The sequence below is a fragment of the Staurois parvus genome, unplaced genomic scaffold (genome assembly GCF_062004578.1).
Source record: "Staurois parvus isolate SC_StPar_1 unplaced genomic scaffold, SC_StPar_1.0 ptg000431l, whole genome shotgun sequence".
NCBI lineage: Eukaryota > Metazoa > Chordata > Amphibia > Anura > Ranidae > Staurois > Staurois parvus.
In genome coordinates, this window is record NW_028318227.1 from 131149 (window position 1) to 157930 (window position 26782).

At 46.7% G+C, this 26782-nt stretch overlaps 1 protein-coding gene across 1 annotated transcript in view; it reads left to right on the plus strand.

Moving 5' to 3' along the window:
- LOC149454407 (1-phosphatidylinositol 4,5-bisphosphate phosphodiesterase beta-1-like) overlaps positions 1-26782 on the plus strand; it is a gene marked incomplete at its 5' end in the record, with an annotated part of 211017 nt that overhangs the window by 93317 nt on the left and 90918 nt on the right. The window contains 3 exons of the mRNA XM_089687595.1: positions 624-700; positions 802-891; positions 17050-17107. Of these exons, the coding sequence (XP_089543721.1) occupies positions 624-700; positions 802-891; positions 17050-17107 (225 nt within the window). The remainder of the gene's footprint in view (positions 1-623; positions 701-801; positions 892-17049; positions 17108-26782) is intronic.

Sequence of the window (26782 nt, forward strand, 5' to 3'; positions counted from 1 at the left end):
GGGTGCACCGGGTGACACCATCACAGGGGGTGCAGGAGCAGGATGCCAGCAGAGCGTCTGGGCTTTGTGAGGTCCTGGCCAGTTATTGGGGTGATCCTGGTATCCCGGGACAGTGACACCTGCCCACGGTGTAGCGGTAAAATGAGTATCCCCACCAGTGAATATATGTATCCCCTGAAGCAGCTGCGCATGTGCCGATTTCGGGCCGAAGAAGCTCTGGGCTAAAGTCGGAGATCGGCTTCTTCAGCCTGAAACCGTCACATGCGCAGTTGCTTCAGGGGATACATATATTCACAGGTGGGATACTCATTTTCCCGCTACACCGGCATCACTCCTTCCTCTCTGGAGGGGTGACACCACGTGTTACCGCACCGAGTGACACCAACCCTAGGGACGCCTCTGAATAAATGGCTTCATATGATTACTATTCTTAAATAAAAGACAGTTTTTTGGCATAATCCGTCATATTTTCAATATGAAAGCCAATATTTGACGAATTCTGCCAGGGGATCCAAATTTTGAGCACTGCTGTATGCTGACTGACTTAAAAATCCCTTTATTGGAGATTTCTTGTTGTTTTCCTTACCATATCCAATCACCTACATCCCGTGTCTGTATTCCAGCTCATCCAGAAACTCACCGATGTGGCGGAGGAATGCCAGAACAACCAGCTGAAAAAACTGAAGGAAACGTGTGAAAAGTAAGAGGCGGGCTTAATAATCCATCTCATGATTGGTGGGATCAAAACATTTTCTAATGTTTTGTCTCTCTTCATCTTTCTCCACCATCTTCACCTTTCAGGGAAAAGAAAGAATTAAAAAAGAAGATGGACAAGAAACGACAAGAAAAAGTCACGGAAACAAAATCGAAAGACAAAAATCAAATGGAAGAGTAAGTATGGGTCCTTCTACTGTGTAATTGCTACATAGATGGGGAGTGCTATTGAATTACCCATAGAAAGGACCAAACAAGAGAGCTTTGATGGATCATTGATACAGAATTCAATTTAAAGGGTAGCAAGAAGAGTTTAGATCAATTTTATTGTATTTGTATTGACAGTTTATAAGTTAAAGTGACATTGTGCAAAATGAGAGTATCCACCCGCAAGGTATACTCACCAATTCAGCCTCAACTCCTGACCTCGGAATAGGCAAAGTGTCTCTTTAAGCCGATCATTTGCCGTATTTTCGCTCGATAACATACATCTGACCATAAGACGCACTTAGATTTAAGAGGAAGAAAACAAGAAAAAAATTATTCATGACCAAACACTGCGGACCTAGTACAGGAGATGACCGGATACTGCGGACACAGTACAGGAGATGACCAGAGACTGCGGACATAGTACAGGAGATGACCAAACACTGCGGACATAGTACAGGAGATGACCAGAGACTGCGGACACAGTACAGGAGATGACCGGAGACTGCGGACATAGTACAGGAGATGACCAGAGACTGCGGACATAGTTCAGGAGATGACCAGAGACTGCGGACATAGTACAGGAAATGACCAGAGACTGCGGACACAGTACAGGAAATGACCAGAGACTGCGGACACAGTACAGGAGATGACCAAACACTGCGGACATAGTACAGGAGATGACCAGAGACTGCGGACACAGTACAGGAGATGACCAGAGACTGCGGACACAGTACAGGAGATGACCAGAGACTGCGGACACAGTACAGGAGATGACCAGAGACTGCGGACACAGTAAAGGAGATGACCAGAGACTGCGGACACAGTACAGGAGATGACCAACCACTGCGGACATAGTACAGGAGATGACCAGAGACTGCGGACATATTACAGGAGATGACCAGAGACTGCGGACACAGTACAGGAGATGACCAAACACTGCGGACATAGTACAGGAGATGACCAGAGACTGCGGACACAGTAAAGGAGATGACCAGAGACTGCGGACACAGTAAAGGAGATGACCGGAGACTGCGGACATAGTACAGGAGATGACCAGAGACTGCGGACATAGTACAGGAGATGACCAGAGACTGCGGACATAGTACAGGAGATGACCGGAGACTGCAGACACGGTACAGGAAATGACCAGAGACTGCAGACACGGTACAGGAGATGACCGGAGACTGCGGACATAGTACAGGAGATGACCAGAGACTGCGAACATAGTACAGGAGATGACCAGAGACTGCAGACATAGTACAGGAGATGACCAAACACTGCGGACATAGTACAGGAGATGACCAGAGACTGCGGACACAGTACAGGAGATGACCGGAGACTGCGGACATAGTACAGGAGATGACCAGAGGCTGCGGACATAGTACAGGAGATGACCAGAGACTGCGGACACAGTACAGGAGATGACCAAACACTGCGGACATAGTACAGGAAATGACCAGAGACTGCGGACACAGTACAGGAAATGACCAGAGACTGCGGACACAGTACAGGAGATGACCAAACACTGCGGACATAGTACAGGAGATGACCAGAGACTGCGGACACAGTACAGGAGATGACCAGAGACTGCGGACATAGTACAGGAAATGACCAGAGACTGCGGACACAGTACAGGAAATGACCAGAGACTGCGGACACAGTACAGGAGATGACCAAACACTGCGGACATAGTACAGGAGATGACCAGAGACTGCGGACACAGTACAGGAGATGACCAGAGACTGCGGACACAGTACAGGAGATGACCAGAGACTGCGGACACAGTACAGGAGATGACCAGAGACTGCGGACACAGTAAAGGAGATGACCAGAGACTGCGGACACAGTACAGGAGATGACCAACCACTGCGGACATAGTACAGGAGATGACCAGAGACTGCGGACATATTACAGGAGATGACCAGAGACTGCGGACACAGTACAGGAGATGACCAAACACTGCGGACATAGTACAGGAGATGACCAGAGACTGCGGACACAGTAAAGGAGATGACCAGAGACTGCGGACACAGTAAAGGAGATGACCGGAGACTGCGGACATAGTACAGGAGATGACCAGAGACTGCGGACATAGTACAGGAGATGACCAGAGACTGCGGACATAGTACAGGAGATGACCGGAGACTGCAGACACGGTACAGGAAATGACCAGAGACTGCAGACACGGTACAGGAGATGACCGGAGACTGCGGACATAGTACAGGAGATGACCAGAGACTGCGAACATAGTACAGGAGATGACCAGAGACTGCGGACATAGTACAGGAGATGACCAAACACTGCGGACATAGTACAGGAGATGACCAGAGACTGCGGACACAGTACAGGAGATGACCGGAGACTGCGGACATAGTACAGGAGATGACCAGAGACTGCGGACATAGTACAGGAGATGACCAGAGACTGCGGACACAGTACAGGAGATGACCAAACACTGCGGACATAGTACAGGAAATGACCAGAGACTGCGGACACAGTACAGGAAATGACCAGAGACTGCGGACACAGTACAGGAGATGACCAAACACTGCGGACATAGTACAGGAGATGACCAGAGACTGCGGACACAGTACAGGAGATGACCAGAGACTGCGGACATAGTACAGGAGATGACCAGAGACTGCGGACACAGTACAGGAGATGACCAGAGACTGCGGACACAGTACAGGAGATGACCAGAGACTGCGGACACAGTACAGGAGATGACCAGAGACTGCGGACACAGTAAAGGAGATGACCAGAGACTGCGGACACAGTACAGGAGATGACCAAACACTGCGGACACAGCACAGGAGATGACCAGAGACTGCGGACATATTACAGGAGATGACCAGAGACTGCGGACACAGTACAGGAGATGACCAAACACTGCGGACATAGTACAGGAGATGACCAGAGACTGCGGACACAGTAAAGGAGATGACCAGAGACTGCGGACACAGTAAAGGAGATGACCGGAGACTGCGGACATAGTACAGGAGATGACCAGAGACTGCGGACATAGTACAGGAGATGACCAGAGACTGCGGACATAGTACAGGAGATGACCGGAGACTGCAGACACGGTACAGGAAATGACCAGAGACTGCAGACACGGTACAGGAGATGACCGGAGACTGCGGACATAGTACAGGAGATGACCAGAGACTGCGAACATAGTACAGGAGATGACCAGAGACTGCGAACATAGTACAGGAGATGACCAGAGACTGCGGACATATTACAGGAGATGACCAGAGACTGCGGACATATTACAGGAGATGACCAGAGACTGCAGACATAGTACAGGAAATGACCAGAGACTGCGGACATAGTACAGGAAATGACCAGAGACTGCGGACACAGTACAGGAGATGACCAGAGACTGCGGACACAGTACAGGAGATGACCAGAGACTGCGGACATAGTACAGGAGATGACCAGAGACTGCGGACATAGTACAGGAGTTGACCAGAGACTGCAGACACAGTACAGGAGATGACCAGAGACTACGGACATAGTACAGGAGATAACCAGAGACTGCAGACATAGTACAGGAGATGACCAGAGACTGCGGACATAGTACAGGAGATGACCAGAGACTGCGGACATAGTACAGGAGATGACCAGAGACTGCAGACATAGTACAGGAGATGACCAGAGACTGCGGACATAGTACAGGGGATGACCAGAGACTGCAGACACAGCACAGGAGATTATCAGAGACTGCGGACAGTACAGGAGATGACCAGAGACTGCGGACATAGTACAGGAAATGACCAGAGACTGCGTACACAGTACAAGAGATGACCAGAGACTGCGGATATAGTACAGGAGATGACCAGAGACTGCATACACAGTACAGGAGATGACCAGAGACTGCGGACATAGTACAGGAGATGACTAGAGACTGCGAACATAGTACAGGAGATGACCAGAGACTGCAGACATACTACAGGAGATGACCAGAGACTGCGGACATAGTACAGGGGATGACCAGAGACTGCGGACACAGTACAGGAGATGACCAGAGACTGCGGACATAGTACAGGAGATGACCAGAGACTGCGGACATAGTACAGGAAATGACCAGAGACTGCGGACACAGTACAGGAGATGACCAGAGACTGCAGACATAGTGCAGGAGATGACCAGAGACTGCAGACACAGTACAGGAGATGACCAGAGACTGCAGACACAGTACAGGAGATGACCAGAGACTGCAGACACAGTACAGGAGATGACCAGAGACTGCAGACACAGTACAGGAGATGACCAGAGACTGCGGATATAGTACAGGAGATGACCAGAGACTGCGTACACAGTACAGGAGATGACCAGAGACTGCGGACACAGTACAGGAGATGACCAGAGACTGCGGACACAGTACAGGAGATGACCAGAGACTGTGGACATAGTACAGGAGATGACCAGAAACTGCGTACACAGTACAGGAGATGACCAGAGACTGCGGACATAGTACAGGAGATGACCAGAGACTGCGAACATAGTACAGGAGATGACCAGAGACTGCGGACATATTACAGGAGATGACCAGAGACTGCGGACATATTACAGGAGATGACCAGAGACTGCAGACATAGTACAGGAAATGACCAGAGACTGCGGACATAGTACAGGAAATGACCAGAGACTGCGGACACAGTACAGGAGATGACCAGAGACTGCGGACATATTACAGGAGATGACCAGAGACTGCGGACATATTACAGGAGATGACCAGAGACTGCAGACATAGTACTGGAAATGACCAGAGACTGCGGACATAGTACAGGAAATGACCAGAGACTGCGGACACAGTACAGGAGATGACCAGAGACTGCGGACACAGTACAGGAGATGACCAGAGACTGCGGACATAGTACAGGAGATGACCAGAGACTGCGGACATAGTACAGGAGTTGACCAGAGACTGCAGACACAGTACAGGAGATGACCAGAGACTACGGACATAGTACAGGAGATGACCAGAGACTGCAGACATAGTACAGGAGATGACCAGAGACTGCGGACATAGTACAGGAGATTACCAGAGACTGCGGACATAGTACAGGAGATGACCAGAGACTGCAGACACAGTACAGGAGATGACCAGAGACTGCAGACACAGTACAGGAGATGACCAGAGACTACGGACATAGTACAGGAGATGACCAGAGACTGCAGACATAGTACAGGAGATGACCAGAGACTGCAGACATAGTACAGGAGATGACCAGAGACTGCGGACATAGTACAGGAGATGACCAGAGACTGCGGACATAGTACAGGAGATGACCAGAGACTGCAGACATAGTACAGGAGATGACCAGAGACTGTGGACATAGTACAGGGGATGACCAGAGACTGCAGACACAGCACAGGAGATGACCAGAGACTGCGGACAGTACAGGAGATGACCAGAGACTGCAGATATAGTACAGGAGATGACCAGAGACTGCGGATATAGTACAGGAGATGACCAGAGACTGCATACACAGTACAAGAGATGACCAGAGACTGCGGATATAGTACAGGAGATGACCAGAGACTGCGTACACAGTACAGGAGATGACCAGAGACTGCGTACACAGTACAAGAGATGACCAGAGACTGCGGACATAGTACAGGAGATGACTAGAGACTGCGAACATAGTACAGGAGATGACCAGAGACTGCAGACATACTACAGGAGATGACCAGAGACTGTGGACATAGTACAGGGGATGACCAGAGACTGCGGACACAGTACAGGAGATGACCAGAGACTGCGGACATAGTACAGAAGATGACCAGAGACTGCGGACATAGTACAGAAGATGACCAGAGACTGCGGACATAGTACAGGAGATGACCAGAGACTTCGGACACAGTACAGGGGATGACCAGAGACTGCGGACACAGTACAGGAGATGACCAGAGACTGCGGATATAGTACAGGAGATGACCAGAGACTGCGTACACAGTACAGGAGATGACCAGAGACTGCGTACACAGTACAGGAGATGACCAGAGACTGCGGACACAGTACAGGAGATGACCAGAGACTGCGGACATAGTACAGGAGATGACCAGTGACTGCGGACACAGTACAGGAGATGACCAGAGACTGCGGACATAGTACAGGAGATGACCAGAGACTGCAGACACAGTACAGGGGATGACCAGAGACTGCGGACACAGTACAGGAGATGACCAGAGACTGCGGACATAGTACAGGAGATGATCAAACACTGCAGACCTTTGGGGAGCAGGGGGGGGGCAAGGGGGGGAGTGGGTACCCGAATTTGACAGGTACCCTCTCCCACTTCCGCGGAGCCGTCCTGCCCCCCCGTCTTCTGGGACACAACCAATCCTAGAAGACTGCTGGACCATTCGCAAAGCGCTTCTCGTTCATGCGCAGTAAATGTTTTTTTTTTGTTAAGGAATCACTTTAAATCTCCCCCTTCACTAGTATTTCTAGCAGCGGCCATCTTCAGTAAGGGCAGATGATTCATGTAGCATTTACTTCCTGGTATCCATCTGCCGTTAGCTCAGGCATTCAGCAAGGAGGATGTGCTTAGCTGAGAAAACCCTTCCTCCAGGTGAAAGGAAAAAAATGCCCATGAAAACTGCTGAGATGTATGACATCATTTTGGCCTAGGCCAGAAACCAGGAAGCAACTGGAGAAATGTAAAAAAAAAAGGCAAAAAAAAATCTAACTCGCCCATCTACATCTCCATGATTTATTTATTTATTTTGTTAAGGAATCACTTTGAATCTGCCCCTTCACTCCTTCCCTAATTTTTCTAGCTGCGGCCATCTTCAGTAAGGCCAGATGATTCGTGTAGCATTTACTTCCTGGAATCCATCTGCCCTTAGCTCAGGCATGCAAGTAGGAAGGTGTGCTTAGCTGAGAAAACCCCTTCTCCAGGTGAAAGAAAAACAAAATACCCATGAAAACTTGCAGCTTGTATGACATCATTTTGGCATAGGTCGAAAACCAGGAAGCAACTGAAAAAATGTAAAAAAAAAAAAAAAAAAAAGGCATAAAATCAAACTCACCCATCCGTGTCTCCCATGATTTTTTTTTTTTGTTAACAAATCACTGAATCAGCCCCTCCACTCCTTCCCTAGTATTTCTAGTGGTGGCCATCTTGAGCAAGGGCAGATGATTCATGTAGAGTTTATTTTCTGAAATTCATCTGCCCTTAGCTCAGGCGTGCAGGCAGGACGATGTGCTTAGCGGAGAAAACCCCTCCTCTGCTCCTTCCATGAAGACTACTGGGATGTATGACATAATTTAGGCCTAGACCAGAAACTAGGAAGCAGCTGAAGAAACGTAAAGAAAAAAGGTTAAAACAAGTAACTATAAAATGCCTGACTGTCTATTTACTAATGCTGGTAGTAGAAGGATACAATATAGTTCATGTTGATGGAGAGAGGATAGTATTGCTTTAAGATACTACTGAAAGAATCATCTCAAAGTGAAAACCGAGCTGATCAATGGACATGTAGTGAAGGTGCTGGTGGTGTCAGGTGTCGTAACGTGAATTTTTGATGCTCTTTTATCTGCTTTCCCATGGACTTCTCAATGTGGATGGCCTCTGTCGCTTGCAGAATGCCTGCCTTGTTCAGGAGCTCTAGACATCATTCCATTAAAGTGTTACTAAACCCTGGAACCTGCATTCACTATACCTGGTCTCCCCGGACCCTGCATTCACTATATCCGCTTTCCCCCTGGGCCCTGCATTCACTATATCTGGTCTCCCCGTACCCCGCATTCACTATATCTGGTCTCCCCGGACCGTGCATTCACTATACCTGGTCTCCCCGGACCCTGCATTCACTATATCCGCTTTCCCCCTGGACCCTGCATTCACTATATCTGGTCTCCCCGTACCCCGCATTCACTATATCCGCTCTCCCCGGACCCTGCATTTACTATATCCGCTCTCCCCGGACCCTGCATTCACTATATCTGGTCTCCCCAGACCCTGCATTCACTATATCCGGTCTCCCTGGACCCCGCATTCACTATATCCGGTCTCCCCGGACCCTGCATTCACTATATCCGCTCTCCCCGGACCCTGCATTCACTATATCCGCTCTCCCCGGACCCTGCATTCACTATATCCGCTCTCCCCGGACCCTGCATTCACTATATCTGGTCTCCCCGGACCCTGCATTCACTATATCTGGTCTCCCCAGACCCTGCATTCACTATATCCGCTCTCCCCGGACCCTGCATTCACTATATTTGGTCTCCCCGGACCCTGCATTTACTATATCTGGTCTCCCCGGACCCTACAGTCACTATATCTGGCCTCCCCGGACCCTTTATTCACTATATCTGGTCTCCCCGGACCCCGCATTCACTATATCCGGTCTCCCGGACCCTGCATTCACTATATCCACTCTCCCCGGATCCTGCATTCACTATATCTGGTCTCCCCGGACCCTGCATTCACTATATCTGGTCTCCCCGGACCCTGCATTCACTATATCCGCTCTCCACGGACCCTGCATTCACTATATCTGGTCTCCCCGGACCCTGCATTCACTATATCCGGTTTCCCCGGACCCCGCATTCACTATATCCGCTCTCCCCGGACCCTGCATTTACTATATCCGCTCTCCCCGGACCCTGCATTCACTATATCTGGTCTCCCCAGACCCTGCATTCACTATATCCGGTCTCCCCGGACCCCGCATTCACTATATCCGGTCTCCCCGGACCCTGCATTCACTATATCCGCTCTCCCCGGACCCTGCATTCACTATATCCGCTCTCCCCGGACCCTGCATTCACTATATCCGCTGTCCCCGGACCCTGCATTCACTATATCTGGTCTCCCCGGACCCTGCATTCACTATATCCGGTCTCCCCGGACCCTGCATTCACTATATCCGCTCTCCCCGGACCCTGCATTCACTATATTTGGTCTCCCCGGACCCTGCATTTACTATATCTGGTCTCCCCGGACCCTACAGTCACTATATCTGGCCTCCCCGGACCCTTTATTCACTATATCTGGTCTCCCCGGACCCTGCATTCACTATATCTGGTCTCCCCGGACCCTGCATTCACTATATCTGGTCTCCCCGGACCCTGCATTCACTATATCCGCTCTCCACGGACCCTGCATTCACTATATCTGGTCTCCCCGGACCCTCCATTCACTATATCCGGTTTCCCCGGACCCCGCATTCACTATATCCGCTCTCCCCGGACCCTGCATTCACTATATCTGCTCTCCCCGGACCCTGCATTCACTATATCCAGTTTCCCCGGACCCCGCATTCACTATATCCGCTCTCCCCGGACCTTACATTTACTATATCTGGTCTCCCCGGACCCTGCATTCACTATATCTGGTCTCCCCGGACCCTGCATTCACTATATCTGGTCTCCCCGGACCCTACATTTACTATATCTGTTCTCCCCGGACCCTGCATTCACTATATCTGCTCTCCCTGCACCCTGCATTCACTATATCCGGTCTCCCCGGACCCTGCATTCACTATATCCGCTCTCCCCGGACCCTGCATTCACTATATTTGGTCTCCCCGGACCCTGCATTCACTATATCTGCTCTCCCTGCACCCTGCATTCACTATATCCGGTCTCCCCGGACCCTGCATTCACTATATCCGCTCTCCCCGGACCCTGCATTCACTATATTTGGTCTCCCCGGACCCTGCATTCACAATATCTGGTCTCCCCGGACCCTGCATTCACTATATCTGGCCTCCCCGGACCCTTTATTCACTATATCTGGTCTCCCCGGACCCTGCATTCACTATATCTGCTCTCCCCGGACCCTACATTCACTATATCTGGTCTCCCCGGACCCTGCATTCACTATATCCGCTCTCCACGGACCCTGCATTCACTATATCCGCTCTCTCCGGACCCTACATTCACTATATCTGGTCTCCCCGGACCCTGCATTCACTAGATCTGGTCTCCCTGGACCCTGCATTCACTATATCTGGTCTCCCCGGACCCTGCATTCACTAGATCTGGTCTCCCCGGACCCTGCATTCACTAGATCTGGTCTCCACGGACCATGCATTCACTAGATCTGGTCTCCCACCATACACAAAACATGGAAATGCAATTATTTTAGTAAATATAAACTGCTAAATACCTTTTCTCATCAGAAGTTAGAGCTGTCTTGTGACTTCTATCAGTGTCCAGCCCAGCACTAGCTAAAGCTTGTAGGAGTTTTCTTTCTGCTCTAGGAGTATGCAAACTCTATGACCTCTATCTGATCAGTGCTGATTGGCCGTGTGCTGATCACATGCACTCTCCCAAGAAAAAAAATCCTCTCTAGCAATACACACCAAACTGAGCATGTGCAAAATGCCTAAGGTTCAGTCTGTCTTATCAGGACATAAGAGGTGATTGCTTGAAAAAGGGGAGGGACAGAGAAGAAAGGATCAAAGGGCCTTTTTACACAATGCAGAGGATAAACCCCTTAGGTCTCACAGTGAGTATAACAAGCATGCTTTACTGTATATACAGACTGATTGTACTGTTGTGGGTTTAGTAACACTTTCAGCCTCTCCTACACCCTACATTGGATGGTTTAGGGATCACATTTCAGCGCTTCACATTCAACCCTGGCAGCCCTGCCACTCATAGTCAATCGTTTAACTTCTAATTGCAGGCAGAAAACATTTTAAGGCCTCATGCACACAGACATTTATCAGTATACAAGTCCTCAAATATAAATCCCTGGGAAGCCGCAAATGCTGCATACGCCGCCATTGCCCATTTTTCAGCATTTATCCACACTTGCACGCATGGCGCATTTCCCCAAATGCAAAAGTGGTGCGTGTGAGGAAATACACTGGACGCATATGACTTCTACTTGAGTACGGCCATGAACAGCCATTCCTGATATGGGGTACGTGCAGCTACCAGGTGTGGGAAAGTGCTTCAAGGCTTGTATGCCAACAACTGTCTCTGTCCATGAGGCCATAGTGCAGCTAAGCATACAAAGGTCTCTGAATTTCAAAGAGTTGATCTGAGTTTTTCCAAAGGTTCATCTCAAATGCTAATCTTAGACTAAAAATCTCCCTGGCACATAAAACACATCATTTATGTATATGCTTCAGGTTTGTGAAGCCCAACCGCCTATAATATACACTCACCGGCCACTTTATTAGGTACACCTTGCTAGTACCAAGTTGGACCCCATTTTGCCTTCAGAACTGCCTTCATTCTTCATGGCATAGATTCAGCAAGGCGTTCCTCAGAGATTTTGGTCCATATTGACATGATAACATCATGCAGCTGCTGCATGTTTGTTGGCTGCACATCCATGATGTGAGTCTCCCGTTCCACCACATCCTAAAGGTGCTGTATTGGATTGAGATCCGGTGACTGTGGAGGCCATTGGAGTACAGTGACCTCCTTGTCATGTTCAAGAAACCAGTTGGAGATGATTTGAGGTTTGTGACATGGGGCATTATCCTGCTGGAAGGAGCCATCAGAAGATGGGGACGCTGGAGTCATACAGAGATGAAAATGGTCAGCAACAATACTCAGGTAGGGCATGGAGTTTAAATGATGCTCAGTTGGTACTAAGGGGCCCAAAGTGTGCCAGGAAAATATCCCCCACACCATGACACCACCACCAGCCTGAACCATTGATACAAGGCAGGATGGATCCATGCTTTCCTATTGTTGGCCCATTCTCCACATTACACCACCACCGGCAGCCTGAACCATTGATACAAGGCAGGATGGATCCATGCTTTCCTATTGTTGGCCCATTCTCCACATTACACCACCACCACCAGCCTGAACCATTGATACAAGGCAGGATGGATCCATGCTTTCCTGTTGTTGGCCCATTCTCCACATTACACCACCAGCCTGAACCATTGATACAAGGCAGGATGGATCCATGCTTTCCTGTTGTTGGCCCATTCTCCACATTACACCACCAGCCTGAACCATTGATACAAGGCAGGATGGATCCATGTTTTCCTGTTGTTGGCCCATTCTCCACATTACACCACCACCACCAGCCTGAACCATTGATACAAGGCAGGATTGATCCATGCTTTCTTGTTGTTGGCCCATTCTCCACATTACACCACCACCACCAGCCTGAACCATTGATACAAGGCAGGATTGATCCATGCTTTCCTGTTGTTGGCCCATTCTCCACATTACACCACCACCACCAGCCTGAACCATTGATACAAGGCAGGATGGATCCATGCTTTCCTGTTGTTGGCCCATTCTCCACATTACACCACCACCAGCCTGAACCATTGATACAAGGCAGGATGGATCCATGCTTTCCTGTTGTTGGCCCATTCTCCACATTACACCACCACCAGCCTGAACCATTGATACAAGGCAGGATGGATCCATGCTTTCCTGTTGTTGGCCCATTCTCCACATTACACCACCACCAGCCTGAACCATTGATACAAGGCAGGATGGATCCATGCTTTCCTGTTGTTGGCCCATTCTCCACATTACACCACCACCAGCCTGAACCATTGATACAAGGCAGGATGGATCCATGCTTTCCTGTTGTTGGCCCATTCTCCACATTACACCACCACCACCACCAGCCTGAACCATTGATACAAGGCAGGATGGATCCATGCTTTCCTGTTGTTGGCCCATTCTCCACATTACACCACCACCACCAGCCTGAACCATTGATGCAAGGCAGGATGGATCCATGCTTTCCTATTGTTGGCCCATTCTCCACATTACACCACCACCACCAGCCTGAACCATTGGAACAAAGCAGGATGGATCCATGCTTTCATGTTGTTTATGCCAAATTCTCACCCTACCATCTGAATGTTACAGCTGAAATTGAGACTCATCAGACCAGGCAACATTTTTCCAATCTTCTATTGTCTAATTTTGGTGAGCCTGTGCAAATTGTAGCCTCTGTTTCCTGTTCTTAGCTGACAGGAGTGGCACCCAGTTTAGTCTTCTGCTGCTGTTCCCCATCTGCTTCAAGGTTTGTGCATTCGGAGATGGTATTCTGCATACCTTGGTTGTAACAAATGGTTATTTGAGGTACTGTCGCCTTTCTATCATCTCAAAGCAGTCTGCCCATTCTCCTCTGACCTCTGACACCAACAAGGCATTTTTGTCTACACAACTGCCGCTCACTGGATATTTTCTCTTTTTTGGACCATTCTCTGTAAACCCTAAAGATGGTTGTGTGTGAAAATCCCATAGTTCAGCAAATTTTGAAATACTCAGACCAGCCTATCTGGCACCAACAACCATGCCACGTTCAAACTCACTGAAATCCCCTTCCTTCTTCATTCTGATCCTCCGTTTCAACTTCAACAAGTCGTCTTCACCACATCTAGATGCCTAAATGCATTGAGTTGCTGCCATGTGATTGGCTGATTAGTAATTTGTGTTACCGAGCAATTGAACAGGTGTACCTAATAAGGCCGGTGAGTGTGTATACTGTATGCATCTGTGTGTAGAGATCTCACTACAGGCTTTGCGGTCCAGTTGCAGACCATTCAGGTAGATACAAGGGAGGACTGGGACCTCTTAGCCTTGGGGGGGAGGGGGGGATCCAGAGTCAGGTAGCTCCTTTATGTTATGGGCAGATCTCTGTGAATTTAAAGAACATGTACCATACAAAGTTTTCCATGGTGGAAAAGATATAGTGAACGCAGGGTCCGGGAAGACCAGATATAGTGAATGCAGGGTCCGAGGAGACCAGATATAGTGAATGCAGGGTCCGGGGAGACCGGATATAGTGAATGCAGGGTCCGGGAAGACCAGATATAGTGAATGCAGGGTCCGAAGAGACCAGATATAGTGAATGCAGGGTCCGAGGAGACCAGATATAGTGAATGCAGGGTCTGGGGAGACCAGATATAGTGAATGCAGGGTCCGGGGAGACCAGATATAGTGAATACAGGGTCCGAGGAGAGAAGATATAGTGAATGCAGGGTCTGGGGAGACCAGATATAGTGAATGCAGGGTCCGGGAGACCAGATATAGTGAATGCAGGGTCTGGAGAGACCAGATATAGTGAATGCAGGGTCCGGGGAGACCGGATATAGAGAATGCAGGGTCCAAGGAGACCAGATATAGTGAATGCAGGGTCCAGGGAGACCAGATATAGTGAATGCAGGGTCCGAGGAGAGCATGATTGGTGGCCATAGCAAAAGATTAGTGTTCCTCAAAGAAAGGTGGGTGTTGGTTCTCTTAAAAATATATCTGTATTTGTGTGTAGGGATCTCACTACAGACTTTGCTATCCAGTTGCGGAATATTTAGGTAGATACAAGGAAGGACTGGGAACCCTCATCCTTGATTTGGGGGGGTCCACAGTCAGCTAGTCCCTTCATGTTAGGGAAAGATCTCTGTGAATTTGAACTTGTAGCACACAAAGTCTACCATGGTGCTACCATGACTGTTGGCCTTGGCGAATGGTTGGTGCTCCCAAAGAACATGGTTTATTGTGTCACACCTTAACATCCTCCAGCATCAGCTTCCATTGCAAGTCTTGGCATGTGGTCACATGACATATCCGAACCTGCAAAGGTCGGTGCTGGAACATTCCTTTGCCAAATGGGGATCAGGTAGCTATAGAAAGCTATGTATGTATCAATTATTTCAGGTCCTGCTCAGATCCATATAAATAGAAATTAGCAGCTGACAAGAGCAGACCTGCCATAAAGTTGTATATTACGAATCCTACGCGGAGTAATGATCACTGAATTAGTGAATGCAAATAGTATTTATTAGGATCTCATGGATCGTGAAAAGGTAGACATTGTATCATGGTGAACAGTTTTCAATCATAAAAATAAAATAAAAAAATAAAAACAAAAAACTTTCTGCGTTTTCCACTTAGCTGCGTGAATGACTCAGATATAATAGGCAAAGACTTCTTCTGTATTCATTAATGGAAAGTCCATGTAAGCAATCCAGGTATAAATAAATCTTCCATATTCGAATCTGTATCCTTTTCAATTCCTCTAATAAGGTAGTAAAGGCAAAACTCCTGGAGAATAAGTAAATTATTATTATTATTACATTGAGTTTATATAGCGCCAAAGGGTTTGCTCAGCGCTGTACAATAGAGGGGGGGACAATACATGAAACAGTACAGTAACATCAAACAGCACACGAGGGGTTAGAGGGCCCTACTCTTTCAAGCTTACAATCTAGGGGGGAGGGGATGGTGGTACAGGAGGAAGTGGCTGTGGGGGATGGAGTGGTGGGAGGAATGAAGGAGAACGGCTGTTAGGTGAGGGTGGGGTAGGCTTCCCTGAAGAGATGGGTTTTCAGGGAGCGCCTGAAGGTGAGAAGGGAAGGTGACAGTCTGATGGATTGGGGTAGTGAGTTCCAGAGGATGGGGGAGGACCTGGAGAAGTCTTTCAGTCGTGCGTGGGAGGAGGAGACCAGGGAGCGAGATAGAAGGAGGTCCGGTGAAGAGCGAAGGGTACGGGTAGGGTGGTACTTGGGGATCAGGTTGGTGAGGTAGGTAAGGGCAGTGTTGTGAATGGCTTTGTAGGTCAGAGTCAGTAGTTTAAATTTGATGCGTTGGGCAATAGGGAGCCAGTGGAGGGATAGGCAGAGGGGGGTGGCAGAGGTGGAGCGGCTGGTGAGGTGGATGAGTCTAGCCGCTGAGTTCAGGATGGTCTGAAGCGGGGAGAGCCTGCGCTGGGGTAGGCCGGTGAGGAGGGAGTTGCAGTAGTCGAGGCGTGAGATAATCAGGGAGTGTACGAGTAGTTTAGTGGTGTCTGGGGTAAGGAAGGGTCTTCTTGAACAATGAGTACAAGAAGACCCTGAAATGACTATGCTCGGATCCCTGTCTGAATGGTGAAGTATCTCCATTTTGAGCCACCAGCCCAACTAATATGTTATTACTGTTTATTTGTTAAACAAAGATTTTACACACATAGTAAAAGAAGCTATAAAACGTCAAATGAAAAATGTAAAACCTATTTATACTAATATTAAAACATGTTCATATAAAACAGATCCAAAGCTATTGTAGTTTCTCATTAGTCGCAAGTGTCATTGGGGATTTAGTACGGTTTATGTTCTGCTTTGTTGCGATACTTTATTTTATAATAGATCGACATTTAGTGGTGACCTTTTATATTTGCTCCACAGGGAGAAGACGGAGATGATTCGATCGTATATCCAGGAAGTGGTGCAGTACATTAAAAGGGTGCGTCTTTGGTTTCATTGTGTGCGTATGGAATATCCACGTCTTCCTCCTAATGGTGAAGATGTGGTTACTGGTCCATGTTGGGCAGACTCGTACAGTGAACAGAATAATGACTGTAATACATTAGGTAGTTGAAACGTCATCATGCTTGCAGAAAAAAATGAGTAATTTGTACAGTAAAAATTCAATCTACATCAACAAACAGGAAGTATGTCTGTAGAGCCTCATACCCTGGATGGTCATATCTGTGGTTGAGTCTCGGGAGACAAGGGTGTAAGGTTTCACATTGGTAATAAAGACAAACAGAAAAAAAAACTTTGTCTGGAGCAGCTGTGCCTAGTAACCAATCAGCATGTAACTTTAGCTTGTTCAGTTATGCAGGCCATACCAGGGGCGGACTGACAACTCATGGGGCCCCCGGGCAATAGGGGATCATGGGGCCCCTGTGTCCTTGCCCAAACTCAAAAAAGCCTATGAAAAAGGACTCCAGCTATGACCAAATCCCTCACACGCAGGGGCGGACTGACAACTCATAGGGCCCCCGGGCAATAGGGGATCATGGGGCCCCTGTGTCCTAGCCCACACTCAAACCTTACCCCAAAAAGCATATGAAAGGTACCACAGGCATCTCATGGGGCCCCCTACTGACCCCAGGCCCTCGGGCAGTGCCCGAGTTTCCAAATGGTCAGCCCGCCCCTGGGCCATACATAGGTCTTCAGAAAATTGGAAATTTTGTGCATTTTGTAATCCGATGGTGCTACCATTTATTTTGAAATTTGATCAACCAAGCGTTCAATTTCTCCTCATGTTGCTACAAAAAAGAATTTTCGTGGCCAAGATTTTTCTTTTCTTTCCAGCTCACAGATTTATATTTCTTGCACGACTCTCCCATCATTGATTAAAAATGCATTAGTTTTTCAGAAAATTTCCAACATGCCCGATCACTCAAATTCGATGGTCACACGAAAATTGGCTGCTTCTGTGACCCACTAATGGTGCGAAATTCCAACGAAAATTCTTAGATTTCAAAAGAAATTTTTTTTTCGGAATTCAACCTCTGTATTGCCGGCTTTAACCACTTCATGTCTGGACACTTTTACTCCCTTCCTGTCCAGGCCAATTTTCAGCTTTCAGCGCTATCACACTTTGTATGACAATTGCGCGATCATGCAACACCGTACCCGTATTAATTTTTTTGCATTTTTTTGAGACAGATAGAACTTTATTTTGGTGGTATTTATTTGCCACTGGGATTTTTATTTTTTTTGCTATATAAATGAAAAAGTCCAAACATTTCGAAAAAAATTTGTTTTTCTTATAAAATTTTGCAAATAAATAATCTTTCTTCATAAATCTTGGCCAAAATGTATTCAGTTATCTTTTTAGTAAAAAAAAATAACCCAAATTAGTTTATAACCAAAAATTATAATTTTTCAAAAATTTGTTTTTTTTTACATTTTTATATTTTTTTATATCATTATTTGTTTTTTTTTTAACACACTGTCACCCTAGCAGTACAGTGTCACCATAGCGACACTGTACTACTTGTGGGGGGTGATTTTTTTTTCTTTTTTTTGTACACTGATTGCTTTTAAACCCATAAAAGCAATCATTTCTCATCTCTGGTTGCATTCTTGCAGCCACTGAGAAATACTGTGTGAGCTGTGATTGGTCACAGCTTGTCACATGGTACAAGGCTGTTTTGAATAGCCCTGTACCATGTGACCTCTGTGATCATTCACAGATTTCACACGTAGTAAGCAGTGATGTCAGAAGTGACATCTTGCTTACTCCTATTCATGTTATCACTGTTATCACATGTTATCACTTACAATCACCTAGATTGTAAGCTCGAAAGAGTAGGGCCCTCTTACCCCTGGTACGTTGTTTGTTGTTGTACTGTGCCATGTATTGTCCCCCCCCTCTATTGTACAGCGCTGAGAAAACCCTTTGGCGCTATATAAACTCGTAGTAATAATAATACTAATAATAATCACTGATTGGCCAATCAGCGATCACATGATCGGGACCTCACACAGAGGTCCCGTATAGCGATCGGTGTTCTGGACACAGTGGACACCGGATCACATTCACTATTCCAAGAAAAAAAAAAACCTCTTTAGCAATCCACACCAAACTGAGCATGTGCAGAGGGTGTCCACACAACATGTCTTATCAGGAGATAAGAGGGGGGCACTGGAAGAAGGAGAGGATCAGAGAAGACAGGATCAAACAGCCTTTTTACACAATGCAGAGGATTAACCCCTTAGGTTCCACAGTGAGTATAACCAGCATGCTTTATTGTATATACAGACTGATTGTACTGTTGTGGGTTCAGTAACACTTTAAAGACATTTCTAGCAAAAATGTGTGAAAAATTAAAAAGTTGCCCCTGTAGACAAGCTGTTAAACATTAACTAGTTTTGTGGATGGCAGTTTCCAGCTTGTTCTTAGTCTTGTAAGAGAATGCCGTGCATACCCCCCACGCACGCTCTGTGCCCTACATTGTCTGTACATCTTATGCAACTCAAAATGTTCACAAACTACAAGCTTTTCTGTAATTGTGCCTGGAGACGAAAAACAACACAATCTGCTTTAACAAGTCAAACACAAAGCGGTCCATTCATGATATATATATCTATATCTATAGGCACACCCTGGCATTTCCATGTATGTTCATTTAGATTTCTTCAGTGTAGTAATTAGTTTTAAAGAGAATAGGATGCTATATTGCAATGCTTGTATGGCCATTGTATGCCATGATCTAGGCTTGAGGGTCTTACTTTGCTTTAGTTTTCCAAGTTTACTCTGTGACCTTGTTATTTCTCTTTTTTTTTGCTGGTCACATGATGATCTATAATATTACATAAGCTGTGTGCGAGAGAAAGAAGACAAATGTTTTATTCAGTATCGTTTATGTGGGTTAAGGGGACCTTTCACTATGCATTGAATTTGTACATTGTAAATATTACCATTGGTTTGTGTTCAAAACTTGCCATTACAGTACGTCGATTATTTCTTGACCTTCTTCCTATTACCCTTCCCATAGCCTAAAGGCTTTTTCTCACCAGTAACACCATTCTCCAGAGCCTCTCCCATCCTCTGGAACTCCCTACCACAGCATGTCCGGTCAGCCCCCACCCTGTCTGCTTTTAGGCGATCTTTGAAAACTCACTTATTCAGGGAAGCCTACCCCACCTCCACCTAAGAACTGTAGTTAAATCACCTTCACCGGATCATCCCCCGCAGCTATCACCTTCCCCTTCCTTTATATTGTAAGCTCCACAAGCAGGGTGTGGCAATTGGACGCGGACAACCATTTTGTTAAAGATCTACCATCTCGTATCATACTTTCAAGGTCCTACCTTTTCCCAGAGATTGTGCTGCTTCATGCACTGGCGTCCATCTTGGGTTTCTGCAGAGCATGGTGGGAGTCTTTTATGCCTTCAGGCCTCTGAGGTCCATCCCCCAGAGGGGTGTGGCTAATTACATATAAGCCTGTGATCCGCACATGCCCTTTGCACTTGTGTCTTTGTGTTGCTACAGCTCTGTGTATACTCTCGTGACTCTCCTGGGATCTGACTCGGCTTGTGACTAGACCATTCTCTGTGTTTTCCTTTGATCTGACCTTCCGTTGCTGAACCCGGCCCGTGACCTATGATTCTTGTCCACTGTTTCTGTACCGTTTTGTCCCGTTGTTGTCGACCCGGCCTGCCTGACTACGCTATTGTCATTCCTACCAGCTACACACCATTGGCGGCGGCCATTGCCGCAGCCGGGGTGTCCTGGGGGCCGCGACCTGGTTCCTGGCTGCGTCAAGTCCATCCCCACCATCAGGGGCTCTGGTGAAGGGCAGCCTGGGACTTAGACTCCGCGCCCTGAGGGACTTCGGTCTGTGGGTGGTGGTTGTCGTCAGTCAGTGCATTACCCTGCCACTAGGCCTGCCTGTCCGTTCCACAGCCTCTGCCCTGACACATACCCTGCAAATGTCATTCTCACTCCGTTCAGTCGTCCCCCTCCCTTTTTTGAAGGAATGTGGTCTGTGTGTGTGCTGAGTTCTGGAGTGCACAGGGCACAGCTGGATACGCTTCAGGGTTGTAAACCCAATTAGCTGGTTCCAGGATGTCTGTCAGGCTCTTGCCTTGGCCTGGTCGTAAAGCTATAAATCAGTCTGTCACTGGACATGAAAAGCATTCCAGAATGGCAGTAAAACATACATCCCACTTGAAACCACTTTTTCATACAATTTCATAAATCCCGCCAGGAACAAGGTACAATAAAACAAAGCATATATTCAGATAGGTCAGTTTATTACGAGTCAGCTGACACCTTACACCCCTATGTGGCACCTACACGAGAGTAGAAAGCAATGTCTTTATCTGGAACAGTAAGATATGTCATATTTGATGTCTGGACGTTCAGGATATCATTCTGCATATTAATCTACCAGTGGCTAGGCTGCTACATGTACCTAGTGAAGGTTATTGACAATGGTATAAACTTGTGAGCAGGGGCGGACTGACCATTTGGGAACTCGGGCCATGAGATGCCTGTGGTACCTTTCATATGCTTTTTGGGGTAAGATTTGAGTGTGGGCGAGGACACAGGGGCCTCATGATCCCCTATTGCCCGGGGGCCCCATGAGTTGTCAGTCCACCCCTGCATGTGAGGGATTTGATCATAGCTGGAGTCCCTGCCTAAACACCCCTCCCCAAATGAGGCGATTGGTTCTCTGCTTTAAGGAGACACCCTGCTGGGTTCCTAGAAAAAAGGCTGTCTTGCCTGGAGAGAAAGATGAAGAGATTCTCCCTTTTAACATCAGGAACCAACTTTGGGAGAAAAGGTACCCTTTTGTTCAGGACATTTGAACTCTGCTTAAACCAGGACTTCTGCAAGTATTCTACCTTCTTAAACGTCTTTCTTTATCTCTCTGTTGTGTTATTGCTCTCTCTATTTTTATATATATATATATATATTGGTTACATCTTTTCTGTAAATATTTTTAATGCACCATTTTGACCTTTTTAGTAATAAATCCTATTTTCTGAAAAGTGTTGAACTGTTTCTAAAGCTCTTTAATGCAAACTAAGAATCCCTGTCTCTGAAGAGTGCTACTGTGTGTTTTAAAACCTCTGGATACATCTGTCTGCAGTGACAGTGTGTATACAGACGCTTATTCAAACATCATAGTGTTACTGCTAATATTTGTGAGTTTCCTCCTTCTCTGTAAAAAGGTGGTGGTGGCAGTGTGAAGGGTTAATTGCGTAATTAACCTGACCCAGTAACAATAGCTCTCAGAATGTTGGCACCTAGATTGTAGTCCAGTGAGCTGGAAAATCTTTGTGCAGGGTGCAGCTGAGAGTGGCATTGTTACACAAGTGGCAGCGTGGTTTTAGATTGGCTAGTCCTTCATTCACAAGTTGGTGAGAAGGGCTGGGGTCTGACACCGCACCCATCACACAGGGCCCCCACATTCCTTCTGTACTGAAATGTATTGTAATTGTACTGTCTCCCTTTTATATTGTAAAGCGCTGAGCAAACTGTTGGTGCTATATAAATCCTGTATAATAATAATCATGCATTTTGATGTGTTTTTCAGGGCAGGTAATGTATGAACTTGAGATTATGCATTGGTGTTGATTTACTAAAAGAGCGCAGGATGGTCTCTTAGCTTTGTGAATAAAGTGAAGCAGTGTTCACTTTGAATTCCCAGCCATGTGCAGGGGAAATTAAAAGATTTTGCCTTGCACAAAAATTGAATGATTGAAGTGAACATGGCTTGGCTTTATTAATTAAGCCAAGTGAATTTTCTGTGCTTCTCCATGGCTTCGATTAGGGCTTCTCACCCATGTATTCAGTTGAGTTGCATGGCATGTCCAATATGTTGGATGACTTTTCCACTGACTTGGGTGTCTTGACCATTGAGTTGAATGTCTTTTCATTTGAGTTTGATTTCTTGTCATTTGAGTTGGGTGTCTTGTCATTTGAGTTGGGTGTCTTGTCATTTGAGTTGGGTGTCTTGTCCTTTGAGCTGGGTGTCTTGTCCTTTGAGCTGGGTGTCTTGTCCTTTGAGCTGGGTCTCTTGTACATTGAGTTGGGTAACTTATCTGTTGAGATGGATGTCTTGTCTGTTGGGTTGGAAGTCTTGTCTGTTAGGTTGGGTGTTTTGTCCATTGTGTTGAGTGTCTTGTTTGTTATGTTGGGTGTCTTGTATGCTGCATTAGGTTACTTGTCTGTTGAGTTGGGTATCTTGTCCATTATGTTGGGGTCTTGTCAACTGAATTGGGTAGTTTGTTGAGTAGGGTGTCTTGTTTGTTCAGTTGGTTGTCTTGTCTGCTGAGTTAGGTGTCCCATCTACTGAGTTTGGTGTCTCGTCTGTTGAGTTGGGTGTCTCATCTGTTGACTTGGATGTCTCGTCTGTTGAGTTATAGGTCTTGTCTGTTGAGCTGGAATACTTGTCTGTTGACTTGGATACCTTTTCCATTAAGTTGGGTGTTTTGTCCATTGAGTTGGTGTCTTGTCCATTATGTTGGTTGCCTTGTCAGTTGAGTTGGATGTCTTGCCTATTGAGTTGTGTGTCTTGTTCATTGAGTTGGGTGTGTTGTCCACTGAGTTTGGTGTCTTGTCCATTATGCCAGTTTCCTTTTCCATTGTGTTGGGTATCTTTTCTGCTGATTTAGGTGTCTTGTTTGTTGAGTTGGTTGTCTCGTCTGCTGAGTTAGGTGTCCCGTCTGCTGAGTTGGGTGTCTCGTCTGTTGAGTTGGGTGTCTCGTCTGTTGAGTTGGGTGTCTCGTCTGTTGAGTTGGGTGTCTGGTCTGTTGAGTTATAGGTCTTTTCTGTTGAGCAGGTCTTTTCTGTTGAGCTGGAATACTTGTCTGTTGAGTTGGATATCTTTTCCATTAAGTTGGGTGTTTTGTCCATTGAGTTGGTTGCCTTGTCCATTGAGTTGGTTGCCTTGTCCATTGAGTTAGGTGACTTGTCTGAGTTGTGTGTCTTGTTCATTGAGTTGGGTGTGTTGTCCACTGAGTTGGGTGTGTTGTCCACTGAGTTGGGTGTCTTGTTCATTATGTCAGTTGTCTTTTCCATTGTGTTGGGTATCTTGTCTGTTGATTTAGGTGTCTTGTCTATTGAGTTGGGTGTCTTGTCTGTTATTGGTCTATCTCATGCGTGCCCTGTATTATAGTGTTTTGAAGGTGTAAAAATCCTCTCCATACCATAGCACAGTGATTGGTCAAATGTTAAAGAATATCTTTTATGATATGTATGTAATTTTGGAAGGTGGTCTGGGTAGCTAGTCTCCGTATCAGTGTAAATATAAAGAAAAGTAAGAAGATGCTGAGTGTTGAAGACGCCGTTCCAGGTTGGGCCACCCTTTCCCGCAATATTCCTAGGTACGCATACAGCTTGGCACTATCATATAAGATTTTGCTTGAAAGAAAAGCATCCATATAGGAAGTATCAGAGGGTTAAATGCCCTGAGCAAACATTTTATTGTCAGACACTTCATCATGGCTCAGGGTAACAAGAAGGTAACCTAGCGGAATATCAGTTGGCAAGCGCTTCATTGGAGAGATTAACTAAATAATTATTTCAGAAAGTTGCATTTCTGATAGCATTAAGGCTCTGCACACTGAACTAAATCAGTTGGGGTGAATTAGCATTTTTTAATTACGCTGCTTGATAAATGAAAAACATGTACTTGAAACCAATTTATATTTTTCATTACTTCAATTACTGGGAATACCACCCCAGAACATAATTGTACGTCCAACCAGAACAGCTTGCTTTAGGAAACTGGCTGCAGTTGAAGGGTTGCAGCTTCACATATAAACTATAGGATTAATAACAATGCCATGGAACAAACATTTTAAAGCTTGATAGTAATGCATTTCAAGTAATGCACCATGAGATACAGACAGTAGAAATGTTGTAGTACTGGGCAGAATGTTGTAGTCTGGGTCATAATAATGAGAGCTAGATATTCAGGGCAGCGGGACTACAAGATGAGAAGTAAAGCATTGCATCTGCAACAGGTATACAGCTCTGAGCAGATGCATTTTTGAGTTGGGGGAGCAGTAAAACCACGAATCAAAAGCCTGCTTTTACTGCTCACTGGGTTTCTGTATGATTGAGCCCATAGACTTTACCTGATCTGCAGATGAGCTAGTGGGCTGTACTTGGGCTTGCGTCTAATAGTTCTTCTGCCCCGAATATCTAGCTGGACACATGCCATGACCATGAAGCCAAAAAATGAAATGGCATGTTGCATTCACCAAGTGGTACTGCCATCGAGCTCGACCTCTTCAAGTGAATGTGGCCATGTTTGCAGCCTCGTTCAGTACACATGAACAAAATTAGCATGTACACATGTATACATGTTTCTATACATATTAAGGGTCCTCTGATGGAAACCCTGATGTAAAAGGGACTCTGATTATTATTATTATACAGGATTTATGTAGCTCTGACAGTTTGCTCAGCGCTTTACATTATGGTGGGAGACAGTACAGTCACAATACAATTCAATACAAGAGGGATTCGAGGGCCCTGCGCCTTGGAGCTTACAATCTAGGAGGGAGGGGATAGTGGTACAAAAGGTAATGACTGTGGGGGATGGAGTGGTTGGAAGAGTAGAGGATTCCAGTATTAGCTGAGAGCGGGGTAGGCTTCCCTGAAGAGATGGGTTTTCAGAGTGCGGCTAAAAGTGAGCAGAGTAGGCGATAGTCTGATAGATTGGGGTAGGGAGTTCCAGAGGATGGAGGAAGCCCTGGAGAAGTTCTGTAGATGAGCATGGGAGGAGGAGACAAGGGAGCTAGAGAGTAGGAGGTCTTTTGAGGAGCGGAGAGTACGGTTTGGGTGATATTTGGAGACAAGATCGGTGATGTAATTTGGGGCAGTGTTATTAACGGTTTTATATGTCAGTGTTAGTGTTTTGAATTTTATCCGTTGGGCAATTGGAAGCCAGTGGAGGGATTGGCAGAGAGGGGTGGAGGACACTGAGTGGAGGTCAGTGGAGGGATTGGCAGAGAGGGGTGGAGGACACTGAGTGGAGGCCAGTGGAGGGATTGGCAGAGAGGGGTGGAGGACACTGAGTGGAGGCCAGTGGAGGGATTGGCAGAGAGGGGTGGAGGACACTGAGTGGAGGCCAGTGGAGGGATTGGCAGAGAGGGGTGGCAGATACAGAACGGTTAGTAAGGTGGATGAGTCTGGCAGCAGCATTCATGATAGACTGAAGTGGGGATATCCTGCGATGAGGTCGGCCAATGAGGAGGGAGTTACAATAGTCAAGGCGAGATATAACAAGGGAGTGAATGAGTAGCTTAGTGGTTTCCGAGGTTAGGAACAGTCGTATTTTGGAGATGTTGCGGAGGTGAAGTCTACATGAGTTTGTCAGTGATTGGACCTGGTAATGAAAGGACAGATTGGAGTCTAGGATGACACCTAGCACCCTGGCATGAGGGGAGGGACTGATGACAGTGTTGTTGATTTTGATGGAGAAGTCAGGGGGGGGGGGCGCGGGCTGGGGGGAATACTAGGAGCTCCATTTTGGAAAGATTGAGTTTGAGAAAGTGGAGTGACATCCAATCCGATATGTCGTTCAGTAGGCTTGTGATACGAGTGGAGACTGAAGGGGTGAGGTGAGGGGTAGAGAGATAGATTTGTGTGTCGTCAGCA